This window comes from Hyaena hyaena, unplaced genomic scaffold (assembly GCF_003009895.1).
Source record: "Hyaena hyaena isolate Hyena2069 unplaced genomic scaffold, ASM300989v1 scaffold_745, whole genome shotgun sequence".
Classification (NCBI taxonomy): Eukaryota; Metazoa; Chordata; class Mammalia; order Carnivora; family Hyaenidae; genus Hyaena; species Hyaena hyaena.
In genome coordinates this window covers 939,076-961,329 of record NW_024081376.1, presented here as the reverse complement: position 1 = coordinate 961,329, position 22,254 = coordinate 939,076, and the positions used below count along the sequence as shown (strand labels likewise).

Here is a 22,254-nt window from a genome sequence, read left to right as displayed (position 1 = left end):
GAATTCTGAGTTTGCTTTACAGTCTGTCTCTCTTCTCTGAGCTCTCCTTACCGCCACTGTCAACAAAATGTTGTCATTTTGGCCCTGGGAAGCTTTGGCCCAAGTGCACTAGGAGGAGCAAGATGTGAGTTAGCACAGGGAGGCCCTGGGTGGGGGCCGAGGCCCCATCCAGTTAAGCTTCTCTGAGGGGCACTTCACGGGGCAAGAGAGGTATCTAAGGTCCTGGTGACTTGACCATGGGCCTGGGCAACTTTGAGATCTTCCAGGCCTACTTTGGGAAAGTGTTCACACCTGTAATTCAGCAGTCGGGGTAGTGTCCATGTTCTAAGGGGATGAAGCTTGCTACAGCTTTTTTTTTTCCTTCAATGTTTATTTCAGAGAGAGAGTGAGAGTGCATGTGTGAGCGCATGTGAGCAGGGGAGGGACAGAGAGAGGGGGAGACACAGAATCTGAAGCAGGCTCCAGGCTGTCAGCACAGTACCCAGTGTGGGGCTTGAACCCGCTAACCTGAGGTCATGACCTGAGCCCAAGTTGGATGCTTAACTGACTGAGCCACTCAGGCGACCCATCTTGCTAGAGCTCTTAATTTGTTTCCATTTAGAGTAGATTTGCATTCATTGTCTCCTGATTGTAGACCTGGGCAGCATAGGCATTACAGCCTCACTTCCCTCAATCAGGAGAAACCTGAGGCTGCAGAAAGGGGGTCAGGACCAGACCCTGTTCCTTGGGGCCCCTGGCAGTATGTCCTACCTCGGCTGCCTGGCTGTAGAAACCAGCTACGGGTCCACATGGCTCACCTTTTTAGGAGAAGGAGTAGTACCCAAAGCCAGGCAGATTCATGATACTGTGTTGGGCACTTGCCTCCTCTTGCTTCTTGTGGCACAAAAGATATTCCCTTTGTAAAAGAGTTGAGGTTCATAAGCTGCTGGTAAGTATTTGATGACAAAGTGACCGCTGTGACTTTGGAGCCCTAGTGAGGAACCTCAGGGGATGGAGGAGTCACCTTCTCCCAGGGTTTGAGTGCGTCCCCCAGCCTCGGGAGGCCTGTCCACTCATTCTTCCACACTCTCACCACTGTGATCAGAACCATCTGGGAGCTTGTTAAAGATAAAAAGCCTTCAAGCCCCTGCCCCAAGTTTTCAGTTCCTGGAACTGAAATCTCTGAGGTGTCTCACTAAGAATCCACATTTCAACGAGCTCTCCGGGTGGTGCTTTTGTGAGGAAGAGTTTACGATGTCTCCCCCTCCCCCCCACGCCTGAGTCTAGCCATTTGCATTGCCAAGAGGCGTGGGTATCTCCCTGCTCAGGTGTCTCCCTGCTCGCTGGTCTCAGAGACTCCCAGCCTCGTGAGGTACTGGAACAAAAGGTCAGTGATTTTAGGATTCTGAGAGTGGGCCACCAGTCTTCTCTGGCTTTCCCTTTGTTTTTTGTTTTTTTGTTTTAATTTTTTTAATGTTTTATTTATTTCTAGGAGAGAGAGAGAGAGACAGCGTGAGCAGGGGAGGGTCATAGAGAGAGAGAGAGTCACAGAATTCGAAACAGGCTCCAGGCTCTGAGCTGGCAGCCAGCACAGAGCCTGACGTGGGGCTCGAACCCACGAACTGCGAGATCATGACCTAAGCGAAAGTCGGACGCTTAACCGACTAAGCCACCCAGGCGCCCCTGGCTTTCCCTTTGCTTACCTCGTGAGGGAAAGATATGCCTAGAGGCTCTGATTGGGTCCCTTTGCCACGCCTCACTGTGGAGCTCCCTCATTGGATAGTTTCACACAGGCGCCTCTCAGCTATTGGGCAGCCTATCTATTGGTCCCATCCCTCAGCCAATCAGCAGAGGCCAGGGAAACCTCTCAACTGTGGTCTTCCTTCAGCCTCAGCCGCCTTCACTATGTTCTCTCATTCTCTAGTCTCCCTTCTCAGTGTTTCCCGAAGTGCAGAGCCACAGGCACCTGGGGAGCCCATAGAGAATTTGCTCGGCTTTGGGTCAGACAGAACTGGACACATAGCCCAGGTGATATTGTTCTTGGAGTGTACCTGAGGACAAAGACGTCAGTGTCTGCACCCTCAGGGTCTATACAGCTGCCAACAACAGTCACCGCCTCTGGAGAATTTTCTCTGAGCCAGGGCGGGTACCGAACACTTCCATGCATTGTCTCATTTATTCACTCAGGAACTCTGTGAAATTGGCAGCATTGTACTCATCTCGTGGATGAGAAAACCAAGGCTTACGGAGGTGACGTTTTAAGTGCACAAAAACGACTTAGACCCTAAGAAATGCACTTCAGTTGCAGATAACTTCAGGTGGAGAAGGCAGGGAGAAAAAAGGCTTGAAGGCTCGGCTCAAATTACACGCAGGTGAAATCTGCGTTCTGGTCACCTGGACGATCTTGGAAGATACCAGCTAGTCTCTGAACCTCTCCTCATCTGCAAAATGAGGATAATTGTAGCTTTGCTGTGCACCTTATGGAGTATGAGGAGGGTGAAATAAAAGTGTCTGTGGAATGTCCTTTGTAAGCTATAAAGCATGGCCTGATAATGAAGACTCAGGTCCCATGAGGGCAATCCTCTGCTAAATTAGACTTTCTATAAAAGAGGAAAAGATAATATATGTAAGGTTTTCTTAAGAGGAGTGAGAGGGGTGGGGTGGACAAGCAGAGACTTTGTGGTGAGATAGACCTGGATCTGTGATTCAGCTCCGGCACTCTGCAGCTGGTGACTGTAAGTAACCTTTTGAGCCTTAGTTGCCTGATCTGTAAAATGGGGCTAAAAAGGGGCTAAGGTGAGTTTTAAATGACATGAGATAACATGAACTCAAAAAGTTTGAAAATAAGTTGGAAAAAAGATACAACTGGGCAACTTTGAAACAAAAGTGGGAGTGGCAATATTCATATTAGAGTAGACTATAACTCAGATATATCCTAAAGATGGGGATGTTCTGTCATAATAAAAGGAGCAGTAATTTTAAAAGATAACAGTCATGGACATACGCACTGCATGCTGTAAACTTGAAATAAAGCCAACTGAGAACTGCACAGGGAAGGAGATAAAGCAACAGTTGGACTTGGAAATTCTAATAACATTCTTCTCTGAAAACGATAAATAGGCAAGGAGGAAACAAGGATACAGAATTTTTGAAGGGCATGATTTTTTTTTTTTACAAAGGACATGATTAATAACTTGATCATACATGGAACAGCCATAGAAATTAATCATCCTCTAGGCCACAAAGGAACTATCAATATATTCCAGTGGACTCATCCTCCAGACTGTGCCAGCCATAAAGAAATGGAATCAAAAAGCAATAAATAGCATTCGAAATCTCACATGCCTAAACATTTTTAAATATTATTTAAAAAATCATTGTTTAAAAGGTAGTCATCATGGAAATGACAAAAAATGGGGAGGTAAATAATGAAAACACTATGACAAAAATTATAGGGGCTCTAAACTTACCACAAACCAAAAACTGAAAATTTATCACAAACCAAAAACTGAAAATAAATTCAACTCTAAGAACATAAAAGAGCAACAGGTTTAGATCAAAGAAGTAGGGAAGGAAATAAAACATATCAGGATGAAAGGGAACAAAATTTTTAACATAAAGGTAAAGGGGAAAGAAATCCATTAACAACAACTAAAGCTAGTCCTCTGAAAGATTAATGCATGGGAAAAACCTTTGTCAAGACCTATTAAAAATAGAAAAAGATGAAAATAAAATATGGAATAAAAGCAGAAATAACTACAGATAAAACAGATTTAAAATAAAATAGGGGCACCTGGGTGGCTTAGTCTGTTGAGCATCAGACTTGGGCTTAGGTCATGATCTCATCTCATGTTTCCTGAGTTCAAGCTCTGCATCAGGCTTCCTGTTGTCTGTGCAGAGCCCACTTAGGATCCTCTGTCCCCGTCTCTCTCTGCCCCTCCCCCACTCATACTTTTTTCTCTCTCTCTTTCTCTCAAATATAAATAAAAAACATTTTGAAATAATAAAATATTATAAGCAAATATAAGTACCTTTGAAAGCCTAGATGAACTAGATACATTTCTAGAAAAATATAAATGCCGAAATTGCAGCAAAAAGAGACCAGTAGACCTTGAATATACTATTAACCACTAAAAAGAGAAATGGTAACTTCCTTCCCCAAAAAGCCTCAGGTCAAGATAGCTGCTTTTTTTTTTTTAATGTTTGTTTATTTTTGAGAGGGAGAGAGAGGCAGAGCATGAGAAGGGGAGGGGCAGACAGAGAAGGAGACACAGAATCTGAAGCAGGATCCAGGCTCTGAGCTGTCAGCACAGAGCCCCATGCAGGGCTCCAACCCACCAACTGTGAGATCATGACCTGAGCTGAAGTCGGACGCTCAACTGACTGAGCCACCCAGGCGCCCCAGGCCAAGATAGCTTTATAGGTATGATACATTAAACTACATTGATTAGATAATTCCTATTATTTATAGGTTGTTGCAGAAAATAGGATATGGAAAACCTGTCCCACTAGTTTTACAATTTATTGTAAGATCTTTGTACCAAAACTGGCACAAGATTGTACAACATTGAACAAGAATGAAAATTCTAGGAGTCACTTTGAATCCTAACTGTATAAAACCTAAATAAGATATCACTCTAACTAAATGTATTACTTCAAGTGGGGCTTTCCTGAGAACTAGAGATGGTTTTGTATTATAAAGAAACATCAGTTAAGTTGACCACATTAATGGACAAAAAGGAAAAAATAACATGATTATCTCAATATCTATTTATTGTATTGAATATAGTTCAATGTCCATTTATAATGAAAGCCCTTGGAAATTTAGTTACTGAGAAGAGCTTCCTCAGCCTGATAGAGGCTGTCCTCTAAAGCTCGACAACAAAAATCATGCTTCATGGGAAAACTTACATTTGAGTCCAGAAACAAGGTAGAGCTGCTCACAGTCACTGCTACTGGGCCTGGCCAATGAAGACAAACTTAAGAGAAAGAAGAATAAGAAAAAAATTGTTACTGGAGATTAGAAGTGTGTAGAAGTAATCTATGAGACTTAACAATTAGAACTAGCAACAAATTTTAACAAAGTTGCCCGGAAAATGAAATACCGTTTTTAATAACTGCAAACCCCACAAAGTAATCTAACAAAAACGTATGGGATTTTTGTATGAAAAGGTTTATGACCTCAAATGTGAATTCAGCCTAACTTAAACTAATAAAGGGAAATACTCTGTTCATAGATTCAAAACTTAATATTGCAAAGCCATCAGTTCTCCCACAAATTTATAAATTCAAGAATATAACCACCAAAATCCTGGAGGATTTCTTGGAGGGAAGATTGACAAGATTCTAAAATTCAAATGGAAGTATAAATACCTACGATTAGCTCAATCAGTTTGGAAAAGCAAAGCAAACGGGAATCACCCCACCTGGTCATGTTACAAAGCTAGAGTGATTAGCACAGTGTGGGACTGGCAAGGAACAGGCAATCAGACCATAGAGTTCAGTGCCAAGTTCAGAAGCACACCAGAGTAACATGAGAAGCTGACATATGAGGGAAGAGAAGCTGACATATGACTCGCTTCACAAGTCAGGAGGAAAGATATTTTTTTTTTTTTGGTATGTGATATTAGAAAATTGCCTTAGTGGGAGCGTGGAGAGAAATGAAAGTATAGGTCTGTCTCACCCGCCATAAAAATTTCAGACAGATTGAAGGCCTAAGTGCAAAAACTAAAATATAAAGCCAATAGATAAAAGTGTGGAATACCTTTGAGAATTTGGAGTAGGAAAAAAAAAAAGGCCAATTATAATGGAAATAAGACTAATTTGTCTCCATCAAACTGAAGGAATGTTGGGTCTGAGGAGTTGGTCCCTACATGTCCATCACTCTGATGTCATCCCCTGGTCCAGAACTTACGGTGCGGCCATCACAGAGAAGGTGGCCTGGCTCTTGAATTGGCTCACTGGCTAGTCACAATAGGTGCTGAGATGTAGGCTGAGGGAGAGCTGGCAGGGTGCCTAAGGCAGAATAGAGCTTCCATCACAAGTGCGGCTGGCCAAGAGATCATGGAAACAGTGTGGGCCGTGGGCATTCTGCCCCTGTCTGCGCTGTCAGGGTGAGTGTGGGCCCCTGTAATGCAAGGGGCAGATGATCATTGATGCCTCACAACCAACCTTGATTGAACTCCAGAATCCTGCCAGGAGCTCATTAAAAATAAATTGCAAGGCCCCACCCTGAAACACTCTGAGTCAGTAGGTGTGAGGCAGCTCAGGAATCTTTGTCTAGCTGGCTCCCAAGTGTGGCCAGCGTTGGACCTGCCAAGCTGGATCACTTTCCCAGGGTGCAGGAGATCAGGACCCAGTTCCTAGGGGTACAGAACCTCCTCTGGGTCCTCCCTTAGAGTGACGGGGTAGGTAGAAGGGGTGTGCACATGAGGTGTGCCCCGGAGCAGGATGGGAGTGCAGTGGTCAGGATGGAAGGAGGAGAGGGAGGGGTACCGTCAGGAGGCTTGGGCAGAAGAGGAACAAAGAACAAAGGTGGCAGGGAAAGCCCCGCTGTAAGCCACTTTTCCCCATTGTGGGGGTCCCACTCCTGCGCCTTGGTATTGACCCTGTACTGGAATGGTCTGTTAATTGCTTCCTTTACTAGTCTAGGAGCTCTTTGAGGGCAAGAACATTGCATTCATTTCTGCATTCATTCATTCCACAAATATTTATTAAGGTATTCATATGCCAGGGACAGGCACTAATAAGGAATAAGGCTCAGTCAGCCCACAAGAACTTCCAGTCTAGTAAGGAGGCAGGCAGACAAGCAGCTCTAATTAGGTGTGTTAAATGTCCCAAAGGAGAACCGGCAGATACCTAATAGGGCCTCTCTGACTTGAGAGATCAGGAAAGGCTGCCTGGAAGAAGTGAAGTCAAAGGGAAGCGAGAATATCTGTTTCAGTCCCATGTGCAGGAGTTTTTACTTGAGCGCTGGGCAGTGTGACAGGGAGCAGTGAAAGGGTCTCCCACTCCATGTGCCTGGTACACATTGGGACCTGATGCAGGGCAGCAGCAGTGAATGTTTGGTGACTAGGCTGCTTCTCCCCAGCTGAACCAGACAGGCTGACCCTAATCCCTGCCTATTTTCCTCAAGATTCCTTTCCTAACATTCCCTTCTGTTCCTGTGGACTGAGCCAGCTCCCCCTCTGGGAACCAGGCAGTGATTTTCCTTTAGCACCTGAGCATATCAGATGCTTCTCCAAGTTAGTATGGATCACTGTCCAGAGCTGGGGAAACTGAGGCTGGGAGAACGGCTTGATATTCCAGGAGTCTCAGAAGCACTGGCTTCTCTCACTTCTCAAGGCTGTTAAAAATTCCTTAGGAGAACAGAATTGCTTATCACTCCTTTGGGAAAGGCTCTCCCCTTGGGCAAGTGGTTTGGGTAGGGTCTCTGTTTAGGCCTTCAGGGCGTCCCCAGAGCTAGCCCAGGGCCTGGCATGCACTAGGAGTGTGAACTGCATGGACACATTTCCTTTCCTGACCTTGGGAGCTTTTATGCCCACCATGAATCTGAACCTGAGTTGGCCTTGTGCTCAGAGGACTTGGTGACAGTGATGGTAGCCATTGCTACCATTTTGCTGATCCTATTTTGTGCCAGGCACTAGTATAGTTTTACCCTTTGTCCCTGAAAACTTTGGGGGTTGGGGTGGGGGTCTATGAGACATTGGCAGACATTGGCAGAGACTGAGACCCTTGCAAGGAAGGGGTTGAGAACCCTCAGGTCATGCAAAGGTTAGCCAATAGGATTGTCGCTTCACTTGCCCCCCAAACCCTCTCCCGGACCCAAGGAAGTGGCAGGAATCACCCAGCAGGCACAGTGGCTAGGGCCTATGACCTGAAGGAAGCTCCCCTATATGACCACAGATCTGGCCTGCTGGGGAGGGGCTCCTGAGAGCTGAGGGCACTCCCATTCTCCCGTTGCCTAAGAAAATGGCCTTCAAACTGGCAGTTCTTACCTTAGGAATCAACACAATCCTATGTAGGCTAAGTGGAAAAAAGCAGACTACCAAGGCACGGTGACCTCAGTTTCTGTGGGAACTGCATATCCTTGTTTCGGCAATAGGCTGGAAGGAAATGTATGAACCTGTTAACGGTGGTTATCCCTCGGCATTCTCTGATCAAATAGTTTTCCTTTTGCTTAGCTGTATTTTCTAATTTTTCTCCAGAGTCCATGATTACTTGTGGCATTAAAGGGAATAAGGAGGAAGGAAGTGGCAAGGAGCAAAGTCGAGTGCTACCCTGGGCCAGCCCAGGTTGGGGTTCTGTGTGTCCACCTGGAAGGCGGGTCTTATTTGCATAAACAAACGACGGGGTTCCAGCCCCCGCCCTTCCAGCCTGAGGGGTGCAGGGCGCAGTGGGGGTGGGGGATGTGCAGTCCCAGAAGCGGGCACATGGGTGCAGGGCTTCTGAGCCCAGGAGTCGCGTCAGTGTTGGCCCAGCATTGATGCAGTCTGGTTGCCTGCCGCCTGCCCCACCAGACGGTGCGGTTCAGGGCAGGGCTGGCTGAGTCTCCTGGCTCGTGCCAAGTGGGTGCTGAGCGGGGGCGGGGGAGAGCAGAGGTGCATGTGGGATGGGAGCCGGAACCTGCCGGTGCTGCTGCACTTCTGGGTTTTCAGGGATGGGCAGGTGTTGAGTCTAACTTCCCTTTGGGGCTTCTGTTCCCTAGATCCACTTCCCAGATGTGGAGCGGGTCGAGTGGGCCAACAAGGTAAGGTGCTGGCTTCCTTCTAGGCCGCCGCCTCCTGCTGACCCTAGGCTGAAGGACCCCCGCCTGGGTGGGGGACGAGGCCCCGTACATGGACAGATGGCCTTTTGCCAGTTGGGGTGGTGGTTTCTTCTGCCGGTTTCTTCCCCTTCTCACCCTCAGGGATCTTCTCATTACCAATGATTCTAATTTTTTAAAATTATTTTGATGTTTGTTTATTTTTGAGAGAGAGTGAGGGAGAGAGGTACAAATGAGCTGGGGAGGGGCAGAGAGAGGGAGGCACAGAATCTGAAGCAGGCTCCAGGCTCTGAGCTGTCAGCACAGAGCTGGACACAGGGCTTGACCTCACAGACCTAAAGATCACGACCTGAGCCAGAGTTGGATGCTTAACCAACTAAGCCACCCAGGCACCCCCCCAATTATTCTATTTCAAACAAAACAAAACAAAACTTAGTATGAAATGAAAGCATGGCCACAGCTGAAATGTTAGAAAATACAGAGAAGTGTAGAGAAAAATGCAGCCTGCCAGTGGCCCACGAGGCCAAGATCAGTGCTTCCTAAGGAGAGGAGGGCCGTGGTACCCCAGCGGCTGCCACGCTTCACCTGGTCGCCAGCCCAGATGGGCCAGCTGACTCCGCAGCCCAGGGCAGCCTGCCCACCTCTCCCAGCTGGTTCCCTTATCTGTGCACCAGGAATAATGATGGTCCCTGCCTCGTGAGGCTATGTGGGTTAATGCAGTAATGAATGCTCCCCAGTGCCTGGGACGTCATGAACACTGTCATCATCGCTGTGTCTGCTATTAGATCATGCAGGGGACTCCCACGGCCTCTGCTGCTAGATGCCTCGGGGCCCGGGCTCTGCGACTCCAAGTCTAGCTGTTTCTTAGAGATGAGGAAACAGAGTCTGGCCCCTACTTGGAGAGCCCACACCTGTTCCCTAAATGTGATAGCTCGTGGATCCTCCCACCCACTCAAGTATTCTGACTCAGGACTTTTTCTAATAGGAACCTTGCCTCTGTTCTGGTGAGAACAGCCATAGCAGGAATGACTTAAGTTAGGTGTAAGAAAGGACTTCCTGATGGTTTTTGAGCAAAAATTGATAGTCCTGTGTTACCAATGATGTCATTGCCATGTGGATCAAAAACCGTATCCAGCAGGGGCACCTGGGTGTCTCAGTCAATTAAGTGTCTGACTTCGGCTCAGGTCATGATCTCACAGTTCGTGGGTTCAAGCCCTGCGTCAGGCTCTGTGCTAACAGCTCAGAGCCTGGAGCCTGCTTCAGATTCTGTGTCTCCCTCTCTCTCTGCCCCTACTCACACTTGCACTGTCTCTCTCTCTTTCAAAAATAAATATTAAAAAAAAAACAAAACCCAGCTCCAAGCCTGCAGGGAGAAGTTGGACAAAGTGAGTTACTGCTTTCAGAGGAGTGATCAGATTTCTGTGGATTAATGCTGGGCCCCAGGCTCCTGGGACAGACCCTGTTCTGTGCCCACTCATGCCTGTGTCCACTAGTTCATGGGTGCCCTCGTGTGTTACATCTTTCTTACCCTGGCACATTGTCCCACACAAGGTGTTGGGGATGTGGGACTAGTGGGATGAGGCTCCCGCCCTCAGTTCAGGGCATGGGTGGGGAGATGGCTGTGTGGACAAACCACACACGGGGGCACCAAGTGTGTCCCATGGAGCTTCATGCTCAAGATTCACTCAGTCGACAACAAAGCAGCGTGATGGGAAGGTGGGACCAGCCCCAGCGGAGCGCCTGAGAGAGACAGACAAGGCAGTAGAGCCCTGAAACCTCACAACTTCCAGCTCCTCCCACACTGGGCCTGGAGAACGGGAACTGCATCTTTAAACTATGACCCCTCTTGGGGCACCTGGGTGGTTCAGTCAGTTAAGCGTCTGACTTCGGCTCAGGTCATGATCTCACAGCTCATGGGTTCAGGGCTCACAACAGAGCTCTGTGCTGACAGCTCAGAGCCTGGGGCCTGCTTCGGATTCTCCCTCTGTCTCTGTCTCCCTCTCTCTCTGCCCCTCCCACTCACACTCTGTCTCTCTCCTTCAACAATAAATAAACACTTAAAAAAATAAATAATTACTATGACCCCTCTCTGCTGCCCTCCATCCTTCCAGTCTAAAATTTGCTTCCCAGACCCACTGCCATGACTCATTCTGCTGCAGGGATCAGCCCAAGGCAGCCTTTTTTGATTGTTAGAAAAAAATCCACAGGAAGCAATTTAACTTTCTCTTCTGTGATCTTTTTCCTTAAGCCTCTGGCACCTGCCACTTCCTGGTTGCACCACAGTGTTGATTCTGATAGCTTATGTTTTAGCACAGAACCGAAGTTTCATAACACTATGCTGAGTGATTATTTCGTGGTGGTCTGCAAAACAGCACCAAGTCTTGGGGTCCCATTGCCTGGGCCAGAGTGAGAACCACTGTTGTAGTTATGCGATATTTGATGGACAGCTGGACAGATAGATGCGTAGATGGGTGGGCAGGTGGGCCTGTGGGTACTGCAGTGTAAGGGCCTTGGGACCCCCACCCCTGGGGCCATGTGTTCAGCACAGCCCTGGGTCTTGGGTGGGGGAAACAGACCTGACCCCCCAAGAGCCTCTTCCTGTGGTCACAGATCATCTCTCAAATCTGGCCCTACCTGAGCATGATCATGGAGAACAAGTTCCGGGAGAAACTAGAGCCCAAGATCCGGGAGAAGAGCATCCACCTGAAGACCTTCACCTTCACCAAGCTCTACTTTGGACAGAAGGTGGGTGATGTCTCAGGAGGGGCCTGTATCTGCTTTGCAGCCTTTTCTCTGGCCCAGACCCTGCCCCAGGTCACTGGCGCCTGACAGAGTGACCCTCACTGGGGGCCCGGCCACCGTCTGCCCTTCTCAGCCTCTCAGCCTCCATATAGACCCTTCACCCCTGAGTCCTGGCCCTACTGTCCCCACAGGGTCTAAGGAAGCCTGGCTCAGAGAGGGCAAAAAGGAAAGGTGGGAAATAAGCCCACTTAAGCCAAATTTTGGAAGGATGCCAAGCAGTGGAAGCCCGCCAGATACAAAGATGTACAAGTCATGCTTGCTAAGGCATCAGCTAGGGAGAACCCACCTTCACCGAGTGAGGCAGTGCCTCAAAGCAGCGGTTAGTTCTCTACCAAATGATTGATCCTGACAATCAGCATCACAAACCCAACCCTAGTTCTGGGAAGATAATAGGTGACCCTGCACAGAGGAGGTTTGCATCTGACCTACCCGACATCATGTCCTGATTCTTGACAGCTTCCTAGCCCACACTTGTGCCCCTTCCCTGCTGCCCCAAAGTGCCCCGCTGATGTGAGTCTTATTTTCAATGTTTGAAAATTCATCCCCAGGGGCACCTGGCTGGCTGATGCAGTTGATGGAGCACGTGACTCTTGATTTTGGGGTCATGGGTTTGAGCCCAACTTTCCAAGTTGGGTGTAGAGTTTACTTTAAAAAAAAAATTGGGTGGTTCAGTTGGTTAAGCATCTGACTTCGGCTCAGGTCATGATCTCATGGTTCGTGGGTTCAAGTCCCATGTCAGGCTCTGTGCTGACAGGTTAGAGCCTGGAGCCTGCTTCAGATTCTGTGTCTCCCTCTCTCTATGCCCCTCCCCTGCTCACAGTCTCTGTCTCTCAAAAAATAAATACAAACGTGAAAAATAATTTTTTTAAAAAAGCATCCTCCAGGCAGAGAACTGCTGTGATGTTCATCACCTGGGAAGCCAGAGGCACTGGCCTGTGGTCTGCTGGGGGACAGGCAGGTGCCAGAATGAGGGCCAGCCTGCTGAGAGCCATCTGCCTGCCCCGGAATGAGTGCCAGCACTGCCCCACTAGCCGCCTAAGTGGGGGTGGGATCCAGCATGACTGAGCCCTGGAGATTCTAGTTTGTGCCACTCAGACTCAGCCAGGACTGGCTTGTCCCAGCATCTGTTGGTTCATCTGTTCAGTCCCTGGTTCCTTCATGTAGACTTTATGGAACATGGCTGTGAGTGAGACACCACAGACAGAAATGAGTGTGGCTGTGCCCCCGCCTTCAGTAAGGTCACTGTCCTGTGTGAGACAGACATATAAACTAGTGGGCCCCAGCATGGCTGTGTATGCATGATGGTGGAGGAATGTGTGAATTCAGGAGTGGAGGGTGTGGGGTAGTCAGGGAAGGCTGCCGGGAGTGGGTGATGCCTGAGTTGGCATTTGAAGGATGCAGCAGGCTAAGAGCTAAGAAGCTGGCAAACTGCTGTTTACTGCAGAGCCTGATGCCTGTGAGATGTGCCTCCCAGTCTTCCACTGGCTTTTCTCAGTCTTTAATATCAAGGCCCTGGAGATCAGGGTGGAGCCAGGTGCCGGGCAGCCTGGAGCTTCTATAAGAAAGAAAAAGAACATGGGGTGCCTGGGTGGCTCAGTCGGTTAAGCGTCCGACTCTTGATTTCAGCTCAGCTCATGATCTCTGGGTCATGAGATGGAGCCCTGCGTCGGGCTCCACCAGGGGCATGGAGGCTGCTTAAGATTCACTCTCTCTGTCTACTGCTCACAGGTTCTCTCTCTCTTAAAAAAAAAGTAAAATCAGGACAAAAATAAATATTAAATATGAGAAAGAATGGCAAAATAAACCACAGCAAACTATATATTTAAAAAGCGGACATACCACATGTATCGCAAACTCTGGACAAACTACGTAATGATTTTAATTCAACTCCTCGAGCTGTCCCTAGTGATTCTGTTTTCCCTGCATTTTTGGTTCCATACTCTTTGATAGGCTTTTCGTATGACAATGCATTGGCAAATGTCGCTTTCCAAAGAGAAAACAGAAAGATACTGGAATCTCCTCTAGTATGTTTGATCGAATTTTTTTCTTCAACAGTTCATTGTGAAAAATCTCAAGCATACAGAAAACGTGAGAGCCTTATGCAGTGAGCCATGTGGATCGAACAACTGCTAACCTTTGCTATCCTTGCTTTAGCACATATCCATGCATCTATTTTCCCTCATCATCTTTAAAAAAATTTTTTTTAACATTTATTTATTTTTGAGAGAGAGAGGCAGAGTGCTAGTTGGGGAGGGACAGAGAGAGAGGGATACACAGAATCCAAAGTAGGCTCCAGGCTCCAAGCTGTCAGCACAGAGCCTGACATGGGGCTCGAACTCATGGACTGTGAGATCATGACCTGAGCTGATGTCGGATGCTTAACCGACTGAGCCACCCAGCACCCCACCTCATCATCTTTTTTAAAAATGCATTTCAACCTAGATTGGAAACATGAGTGAACTTCAACCCTAACTACTTCAGCATAACTCAAATTCAAATGATACTTATTTTTTTTATTCTTCATAAATAATAACCAGACCCCCACTCCAATGCTCAGTAGACTCCTGATAGAAGGCGAAGAGACCCGAGGTAGGAGGGATTACTTAGTAGCTCAGCCCTCAGCCCCAGAGGCTGGGGGACCATGAACCTGGATCATGGAGGGCTGGGTCAAGGCCGGGCCACTTTAATTTCTAGGGTCAGACCCCTCAGCCAGGGATCCTGCCCTCTAGCCCTTGCCCTTGGGCGGCCGACTCCTACTCAGATGCCAGAACTGTTTAAATGCCACCTCTTCCGGGAAGCCTTCACTAGCTTCTGCACACCCCAGGGGAGTTTGCTCCTGAAATCCCCAGATCCCCATGTGACAGCAGGGGCTGCACCTCATCCCGCTCCCCCCGCCCCCCGCCTCCCCCTACTGTCTCCTCTGCTAGGATTCCAGCCCCTGAGGGCAGGCTCAGCCCATCTTGCTCCTGGCCTTCTCCCCAGGCCAGTGCCTGGCACAGAGCAGGCACTCTGTAAATACCTGTGCTAGGAGAGAGAGAGAAGGAAGGTGCACATTCTAGGGAGGGACGTATCAGTGCCAAGGACGGACGGGGCCGCAGTGTGCATTTCCGTGTTTGTGCCTCCTCCCGGGAGCACAGTGACCACGTTGGCCTTTGTGGACAAAGCTCAGTGCTGGGCAAGGGGCTGGCAGCCATCCGTTGCTGCCAGAGCCCCGCTGACCCAGCCCTCCGGCATCTCTTCCAGTGCCCCAGGGTCAACGGCGTCAAGGCGCACACGAACCATCGCAACCGGAGACAGGTGGTCCTGGACCTGCAGATATGGTGAGCCCTCTTGCTTGTGTGGACCGGGTATAGGGTACTAGCGAACACTGTGTGAGAACAGCCAGTTTGAGGATGCAGTAGCATATCTACACCCTGGGCTGGAGCAGGGCAGAGTATTAGGATGGTCCCGGGGAAGCCACTGCTGTTTGACCCCTCAGCCCAGGCCTAGCTCCTCCCATAAGACTAGCACCAGGCATGCTCGGGGTGCCAAGGCCCAGGCAGCAGAGCTTTCTTGAAAGTCAGGGCTGGTCATCCGGAGGGTCACACCAGCTGCCTTAAAGAAGATATAGAAAGAGGGAGCAAGTATGGCAAGAAGATATCGGGGCCTGTGGTAAAGCCCAGGGAGCTCTGAGCACAGGGTGTGAGAGATCCGTGGGAGAACGGGACTCTGTGGCACCTCAGGAAAATAAGGATGCAAAGACACATAAGTGACTAGTTCAGTGGGCTGGGCAAAGGTACCTCTTTTGAATGATGTTTGTTGCAGGCTTGAGTCTGAGAGAAGGGACATTAAATCCAGGAAGTCTTCCTGGAGGCGGTGAGATTCGAATTGTGCTTTAAAGGACCAAGGGTGAACTCCTAAAGTTCCAGAATGTTTCCATTCCTCTCCAGTGCCTCATTTCCTGTCCTTAGCCCAGAGGCTGGCACTGAGAGCATATCAGGAAGACAGGAGTCAACTCTGGGAACACCTATCCCTATTTGGGGGCTGACCTCAAGTGTGTTGGGATGATGATGGCTATTGGCACTCCCAGCTCCAAGGCTCTGCCACAGGATCCCTGTATGAATAGATGAGGCACATCAGGGTCTCTGGCACTCAGCTTCTCAGTCAGCTCAGGCAGCCCCTACAGTCCCTAGGTACTACCCCCACCCCCGCCACCCCACTCTTCAGAGAGTACTCAGCATTTTTGTGACATCCAGCAGATATTTAAATATCCTGCAGATTTTTAAAGACTCGCCCCTCTCTATCCCCTTAGTCAGAGGACCCTTTGACAGAGTCTCATGATCTTTACCCTCAAAGGCACCCATTCTGGGCTCCCTGTGCCCCTTACTTGGTAAGTGCCGCCAGCTAGACTCAGGTTCCTGTGTCTTCGGGGAAGAGACCTGAACAGAGATGGGGCCGGCACACAGCAGTAGCAGAGGGCTGGGCAGTATGTTCATCGAGAGCTCCCCCTTCACATCTGTGGGGTATCAGGAGGCCAAGTGGTGCCTATGGCCACTGCCCTCGTGGGCAGAGGTAGGGATATGCATGAGGCACCTGCGTGAAAGGACTGGTATGGCTGCCTCCCGGGGCCCGGGCTTACGTCAGTATCTTTGCAGAGCTGAGAAAGGCTGAGGCTTTTAGGGAGGCCATATCCAGGTGATGCAGGGCTCAGGCTTGGTGGCTGGCTGCCTGGACTTGGGCTGTGTGGCAGGCACTGGGCGAGTTTCCTGATCTGAGTGGTGCAGCTGCCCTTTGTCCCTCCCCACTTTCAGCTACATTGGGGACTGTGAGATCAGTGCGGAGCTGCAGAAGATACAGGCTGGCGTGAACGGGATCCAGGTTCGTGGAGCCTGGCGGGACTGCTCACCCCCCCATTCCTGCCCCTGGGGTGGGAGGCTGGGCAGGGGCAAGTGGGCTCCTGCTGGGGCAGGCTGCAGAAAGGCTGATGACACCAAATACAGGCTGATAATGACCAAGGGACCCCAGGCCTGAGGTCACGTGGCCAGAAAGAGGTGACTGGGCCTTATTAACCTGCTGCTTTGGCCCACGGCCCCACACCTGCCTCTGTGCGCACAGCCCCCCGGGGAGACATCCGCTGCCCAGGGAAGGGAACAGTCCTGTTTATGGAGTGATGTAGAACCAGTGCTTAGAAATGAGGCGGGTGGAGGAGGAGCAATAGCGGAGCTGGGTGCCCGCTGGCCGGGCTGGCCTGAAGTGTGGGCACGCGGTAGAAGGCAGCGGTGGCTAGCTCAGGCCCCCGGTGCCCGGCAGAGGGGTGGCAGCTGTGTGCAGGTTTCTGTTTCCCACGTGTGGCATCTGTTGCAACAGCAGGTGGCCCTGACATTTGGGATGGGCTCGGCAGGTCGCAGCAGGTGCAGGGGGTAGGGGGCCGAGGTCCCACACTGGCTCCCTGTGCCCATCCAGTTGCAGGGCACACTGCGGATCATCCTGGAGCCCCTTCTGGTGGACAAGCCCTTCGTGGGAGCCGTGACCGTGTTCTTCCTTCAGAAGCCGGTAAGTCCCGGGGAGAGATGCGGGCCCACGGTTCCCGGTGGGAGAGTACGCGCCCGCTGGGCCCCAGGTGCTGGGCTGAGTCCAAGAATGGAACTGCCTGAGGCCGGCCACGCTCCTGTCTCGTGTCCTCCAAGGCAGCTGAGGTGCTCGGCTCCACTCTCCCTGAGACTAGGAAACGGCTGAGGAGAGTGGCTTGCCGAGGTCACGCAGGGAGACCAGGGTGGAGAGGAGGGTGTAACTCAGGCTTTTCAGTCCAGGCCGGTCTGTGACCATGTGCACTGCTCTGCTGTGTGGTCCCGGCAGGGAAGCGGCGGGCCCGACGGCCCCAGCTGCCCCAAGCCGAGGCCTGAGCAAGACTGAGAGGTGCCCCTACCCCGTGCCTAACACCCCTGCAGAGGGCCCCCTGCCACCAACAGGCTGGGGTCTCCCTGCCAGCAGGCGTGAGGCGCTTGGCAGAGGGACCCCAGCCCTGGGCTCCCAGCCTCCTCCAGCCTCACAGCCTCCCTCTGCCCCTGCAGCATCTGCAGATCAACTGGACGGGCCTGACCAACCTGCTGGATGCGCCGGGAATCAAGTGAGTGCACAGCAGAGGTGCCATGCAGATCCCAAGAAGGGGGGCTTGGGGGGGACGTGCCCTCCCACCCAGTTCTCTGTAGGAGGAGTGGGGTGGCATCAAGCTGTCCCCGCCCTGGGGGGAAGGTGTTGGGGAGTTTGGGTGGGACCAGGAGGCTAACAGTGTTGTTTGGCTTCTGTGGGCAGGTACTGTACCCAGAACACACACGCACACGCGCACACACGCACACACGCACACATGCGCTCGCTTGCACGCGCACTCTCTCTCTCTCTCTCTCTCTCTCAATCGCATGGGCACACGCCAGCCAGAGGAGATGTCCTGGGGGAGGCCATGGGGGCTAATGAGAGAGCACAGGCTCAGGTGGCAGACCCAGCCAGACCGGGCCCCTGGCTCTGTTGCTCAGCAACCGTGTGACTTCTCTGGGCTCTTCCTCAGTGAAAGGGGAGCCTGGTTCTTCTATGTGGTGGTTCCTGGGAGGACACTCAGGTGTGTGTGGTGGCATAGCAGGTGTGGACACACAGGGGTGCCCTCCTTGCAGCTGTACTCCACCCCCTCCCCAACCCAAGGGGTGATGACAAGCCTGCATGGCCTCCCCAGGCCATGGTCATAGGGGGGTAGCTGGCTGTCACAGCAGAGGCCAGCGAAGAGAGGCCAGTCTGGGAAATGCCACCTTCCTGGGACTGGCCATGGCGGGGCCTCACTCAGAGCCTCAGGTCCCCTGAGAGGAGCAGAGGAGGGCTCCAGCCCCATGCAGGCACGTGTCCCCAGGAGGCAGGGACAGTTGGGCTGGCCAAGGCAAGCAGCAGCGAGCTCAGTGGGCTCAGGAAGCTCCCCTGCCTGCAGGGAGGGCCACTGGCTCTCTCACTGAGGACCATCCCACTGACCCCGGCCCCCTGGATGCAGAGGATCCAGTGGTGCCTTGTTTTAATCAACAGACGTTTCCTGAGCACCCACTCTGTGCCCCAGGCTTGTTCCAGGCACTGTCCCTGCTCCCCTGCTGGGGAGAGGGTGTCAGGCAGTGAGCAGAGGACTCTGATGGGATGTCAGGGAGTAGAAGAGCTATGGAGGCAAACACTTAGCTAGCACTTACTGTTCACCTGGTGCTGTTCTCTGCCCTCAATGTGTTTTAACTCCTTGTTACAACCCCAGGGGGTAGTATTAATATCCTTGCTTTAGAGATGAGGAAACAGGTCCAGAGAGGTTAGCAACTTACCCAAGGCCACACAGCTCATGGGCGGTGGAACTGAGATTTGCGCATGGGCTTCAGGCCATCACTCATAGCTCCCCCACCGTGATGTCTCAGAGAACAGAGTGGGATTGAGAGGAGGGTGGTCAGGGGCTGTCAGTTTATATACCCCACAGCACCCCCACCCCCACCAGCTAGGCAGGCTGGGGGCAGGGACGTTCTCTGTTGGGCTGTGCCCCCCCACCCCACACGCTGCTCCTGGTTCCAGCTCTGGGGATGATGGGTGGAGGGGTGGGCGGCTTCTGCAGCTGGTCATGCCGCTGTCCCCAGCGAGGTGTCAGACAGCCTGCTGGAGGACCTCATCGCTGCCCACCTGGTGCTGCCCAACCGCGTGACTGTGCCTGTGAAGAAGGGGCTGGATGTGACCAACCTGCTCTTTCCCCTGCCCTGCGTGAGTACCCGCACTGGCCACAGAGCCTGGGCCCAGCGCTGAGGGACAGACAGGCTGGAGGGGGGATCGCATTCTCAGGTGGTGGCCTGGTCTATGCCCTGTGAGATCATGGCATCTTCATTTTATTGGGCAAGGACTGAGTCCTGGGAAGATTGACCAATTTGCCCAGAGTCCCCCATCTAGGGAGGAGCAGAGCCCAGGTGGCATTCCTTACTGTTCGCTGGTCCTCCCAACCCCCTGTGCAGCCTGGGTTGGGGACTGTGAGCAGTTTCCCCCAGGAAACTAGAAGACTCCCATCGTCCCTTCTGTGACATGAGGCTCCCTTGACTCCATTACTTGGTGGTGGAAAGATCCCTTGGGGAGCCCTGGAAACAATATCCAGTGAAGCCAGGATGTGGGCCTTCCTGTGTGCTCAGCCCTACTGCCCCCTGCCCCCATCCTGGGCCTTGCTTGGGAGGCCCCTGAGGACAGCCACATGGCCTCCCTACAGAAGGTGCCGTTCAGGGCTGTGAGTCAGGGCTCGGGAGAAGGGTATGTGTCCATTTCTCCACCAGCACCAGGTTTGAGGCATCGGCCTGATCTGGCCACACAGGGGTGAGGCCCGGGCCAGCAGGGAGGCAGTGCACGTGTCCTCCTAGCCTCCCCACGCTGTGTTTGAGAGTCTCACCCCAACGTCTCTGTTACTGAAAACAATCTGTCCTCAGGGGACAACCCTCCTCAACAGGTACTGGAAAGTTGCTGCGATTTAAACTTGGTTGGAATAGTTCTCTCTGCGTGTCTGCGACAACTGGCCGTGAACATTTACATTGATTTCTTTCATTCCATTTTCTATTTTTAGCACTTAATTTTTACCCTAACTTCCTTTTACAGTCATGAAAAATACTTGCAAGCTTCTGAAGTCCAATATAAATAACAGATTCTATCTTAAGGCATCTGGCTTCTACCCCTTCTTCCCTCCACCTGACCTCCACCGCCCCCCTTTAAGTGCTGGTTTATCCTTGCACTGTTCATCGTTGGTTTTCTAATAGGAGCAGCTGCACCATACAGTAGTGTGTGCTTCTCTGATGACGGTCATATGCCTCTTCTTTGATGGATGGCAGCAACCTGGTTTTCCCCACCTTGCTTTTACCTCTCCATACGTCCTGGGCACGGCTCTGTGGCATGGAGACAGAGCTCTTCCTCTTTTCCTGCTTACAGCAGCCCCGTCCTGCACGGTGTGAATGTGCGGGGGGTTATTTAGGTGGACAGTGAGCTGTGTTGATCTCTCGCTTTTACAAATAGTGATGTCACAAATAGCCTTATACGTTTCTTTTTAGATTTTTGGCAGTACGCTTTTACAGCCAGACGTGAGATTGCTGGGTTAAAGGCTAAATGCCTGTGCATCTGCTGATGTCTTATTTTTTAAACTTTAATTCCAGTACAGGTAACATGCAGTGCTGTGTTAGTTTCAGGTGTACAACAGAGTGACCCAGCAGCTCCACATGTTACTCAGTGCTCGTCCTAAGTGTACATGTATCTACAGATATTTAAAAAAACAGTTCTAGGCAGGAGGCCTCCTGGCCCCATGAAGAGTACTTCCTAACTCTTGCACTCCACTCTGGCTTAGGACAAAGCCCAGAGTGTGGGGCCTTTATGAGCACCCTGCCGGCCGCAGGCAGTGCCCACAAAGGTGTGTAACCTGGGTGTTAGGAGAACTGCCTAGAACTTGGTTCCCCTCTAGAGAGGGGGAATCTGGGAGGTAGCCTTCTCAGATGGTGGTTGTTGGCACAGGAGGAAATGGCCGCAGCTGAACAAGTCATTCCTGTGTAGGTTGAAGGTCGGGATTGGGGACAGGGTTCTATGATGCAGTGGCCAGAGGCCTGGGCCCTGCCACCACTTGCTGCGTGGCTCTGGTGAGAAAACTGCCGTATCTGGCTTGCCTCCCATGTAGACGACAGAGAGAGTGAGATGGGGTCGGGGTGAGGTCTGACAGCTTTGGCCCTGATGTTGCGGGCCTTGGGGGCTGGCACAGCTGGGGAAGCGGCTGTGAGCCCCGGGCTGGTGCATTTTCCAGGGAGTGACCAGAGTCCACTTGCTGGAGGCAGAGAAGCTGGCTCAGAAGGACAGCTTCCTGGGGATCCGAGGCAAGTCAGACCCCTATGCCAAGGTGAGCATTGGCCTGCAGCATTTCCGGAGCAGGACCATCTACAAGAACCTGAACCCCGCCTGGAACGAGGTATTTGAGGTGAGGGTCTCCTCGGCTACTTTTGATGCCCTCCAGGCTCCATGCTGGGTACAAACAAGGGAGGGCCTCACACGCCCATGTGGCAACACTGGGCCTGAGGAGCGGCCTTGGGGACGTGCAGGTTGGCCTGCATTACCCCTCCTTCCCACACCCACCAGGCTTCAGAGGTGGGCTGCTGTGGCCCTGCCAGAGGGACAGCTCATAAATGAATTCCCACTTCCCTTTCCCATCACGGTCAGCTTTGTTGGGATTTCTCAAGTCAGAGTAAAAGAGACAACTTCAGAGTCAGTTGTGCCCAAATCCTCTCAGCCTCCCCTGCCAGAGCCTCACATCAGGAACTCAAAAGTTCTTCACCCACAATCCCTACTACCCGAGGGCAGGACCCACAGCCTGTGAAGTGCTCCAGAAGCCGCAAGCCCCATGCAGACAGAACACACAGCAGCCGCTGTCCCCTGAGCACCCAACCGCCCCCCTCCTCCCCCCCCCCCCGTTTTCCCCATCCTGCAGGGGCTCTGCAAAGGCACTGAAGGCGGGAAGCCGCCCAGGGCTGCGAGCTGGCAGGTGGCGGGGCTGGACTTTGGCCCCCCCCGGGTCATGCTTGAGGTCTGCTTCATCCGCCGTGGTGGCCCGCAGATTGAGCATCCTGTCCTTCGTTCCAGTTTATGGTGTACGAAGTCCCCGGGCAGGACCTGGAGGTGGACGTGTACGACGAGGATGCCGACAGGGACGACTTCCTGGGCAG

The 22,254-nt window shown here is 51.6% G+C and overlaps 1 protein-coding gene across 1 annotated transcript in view; it reads left to right on the top strand.

The window, feature by feature from the left end:
* The window catches only part of ESYT3 (extended synaptotagmin 3), a 49,386-nt gene that overhangs the window by 9,464 nt on the left and 17,668 nt on the right, over positions 1-22,254 (top strand). The window contains exons 2-10 of the mRNA XM_039218195.1: positions 8,687-8,728; positions 11,354-11,488; positions 14,789-14,865; positions 16,336-16,402; positions 16,988-17,077; positions 17,596-17,651; positions 19,168-19,288; positions 21,342-21,512; positions 22,172-22,254. Of these exons, the coding sequence (XP_039074126.1) occupies positions 8,687-8,728; positions 11,354-11,488; positions 14,789-14,865; positions 16,336-16,402; positions 16,988-17,077; positions 17,596-17,651; positions 19,168-19,288; positions 21,342-21,512; positions 22,172-22,254 (842 nt within the window). The remainder of the gene's footprint in view (positions 1-8,686; positions 8,729-11,353; positions 11,489-14,788; positions 14,866-16,335; positions 16,403-16,987; positions 17,078-17,595; positions 17,652-19,167; positions 19,289-21,341; positions 21,513-22,171) is intronic.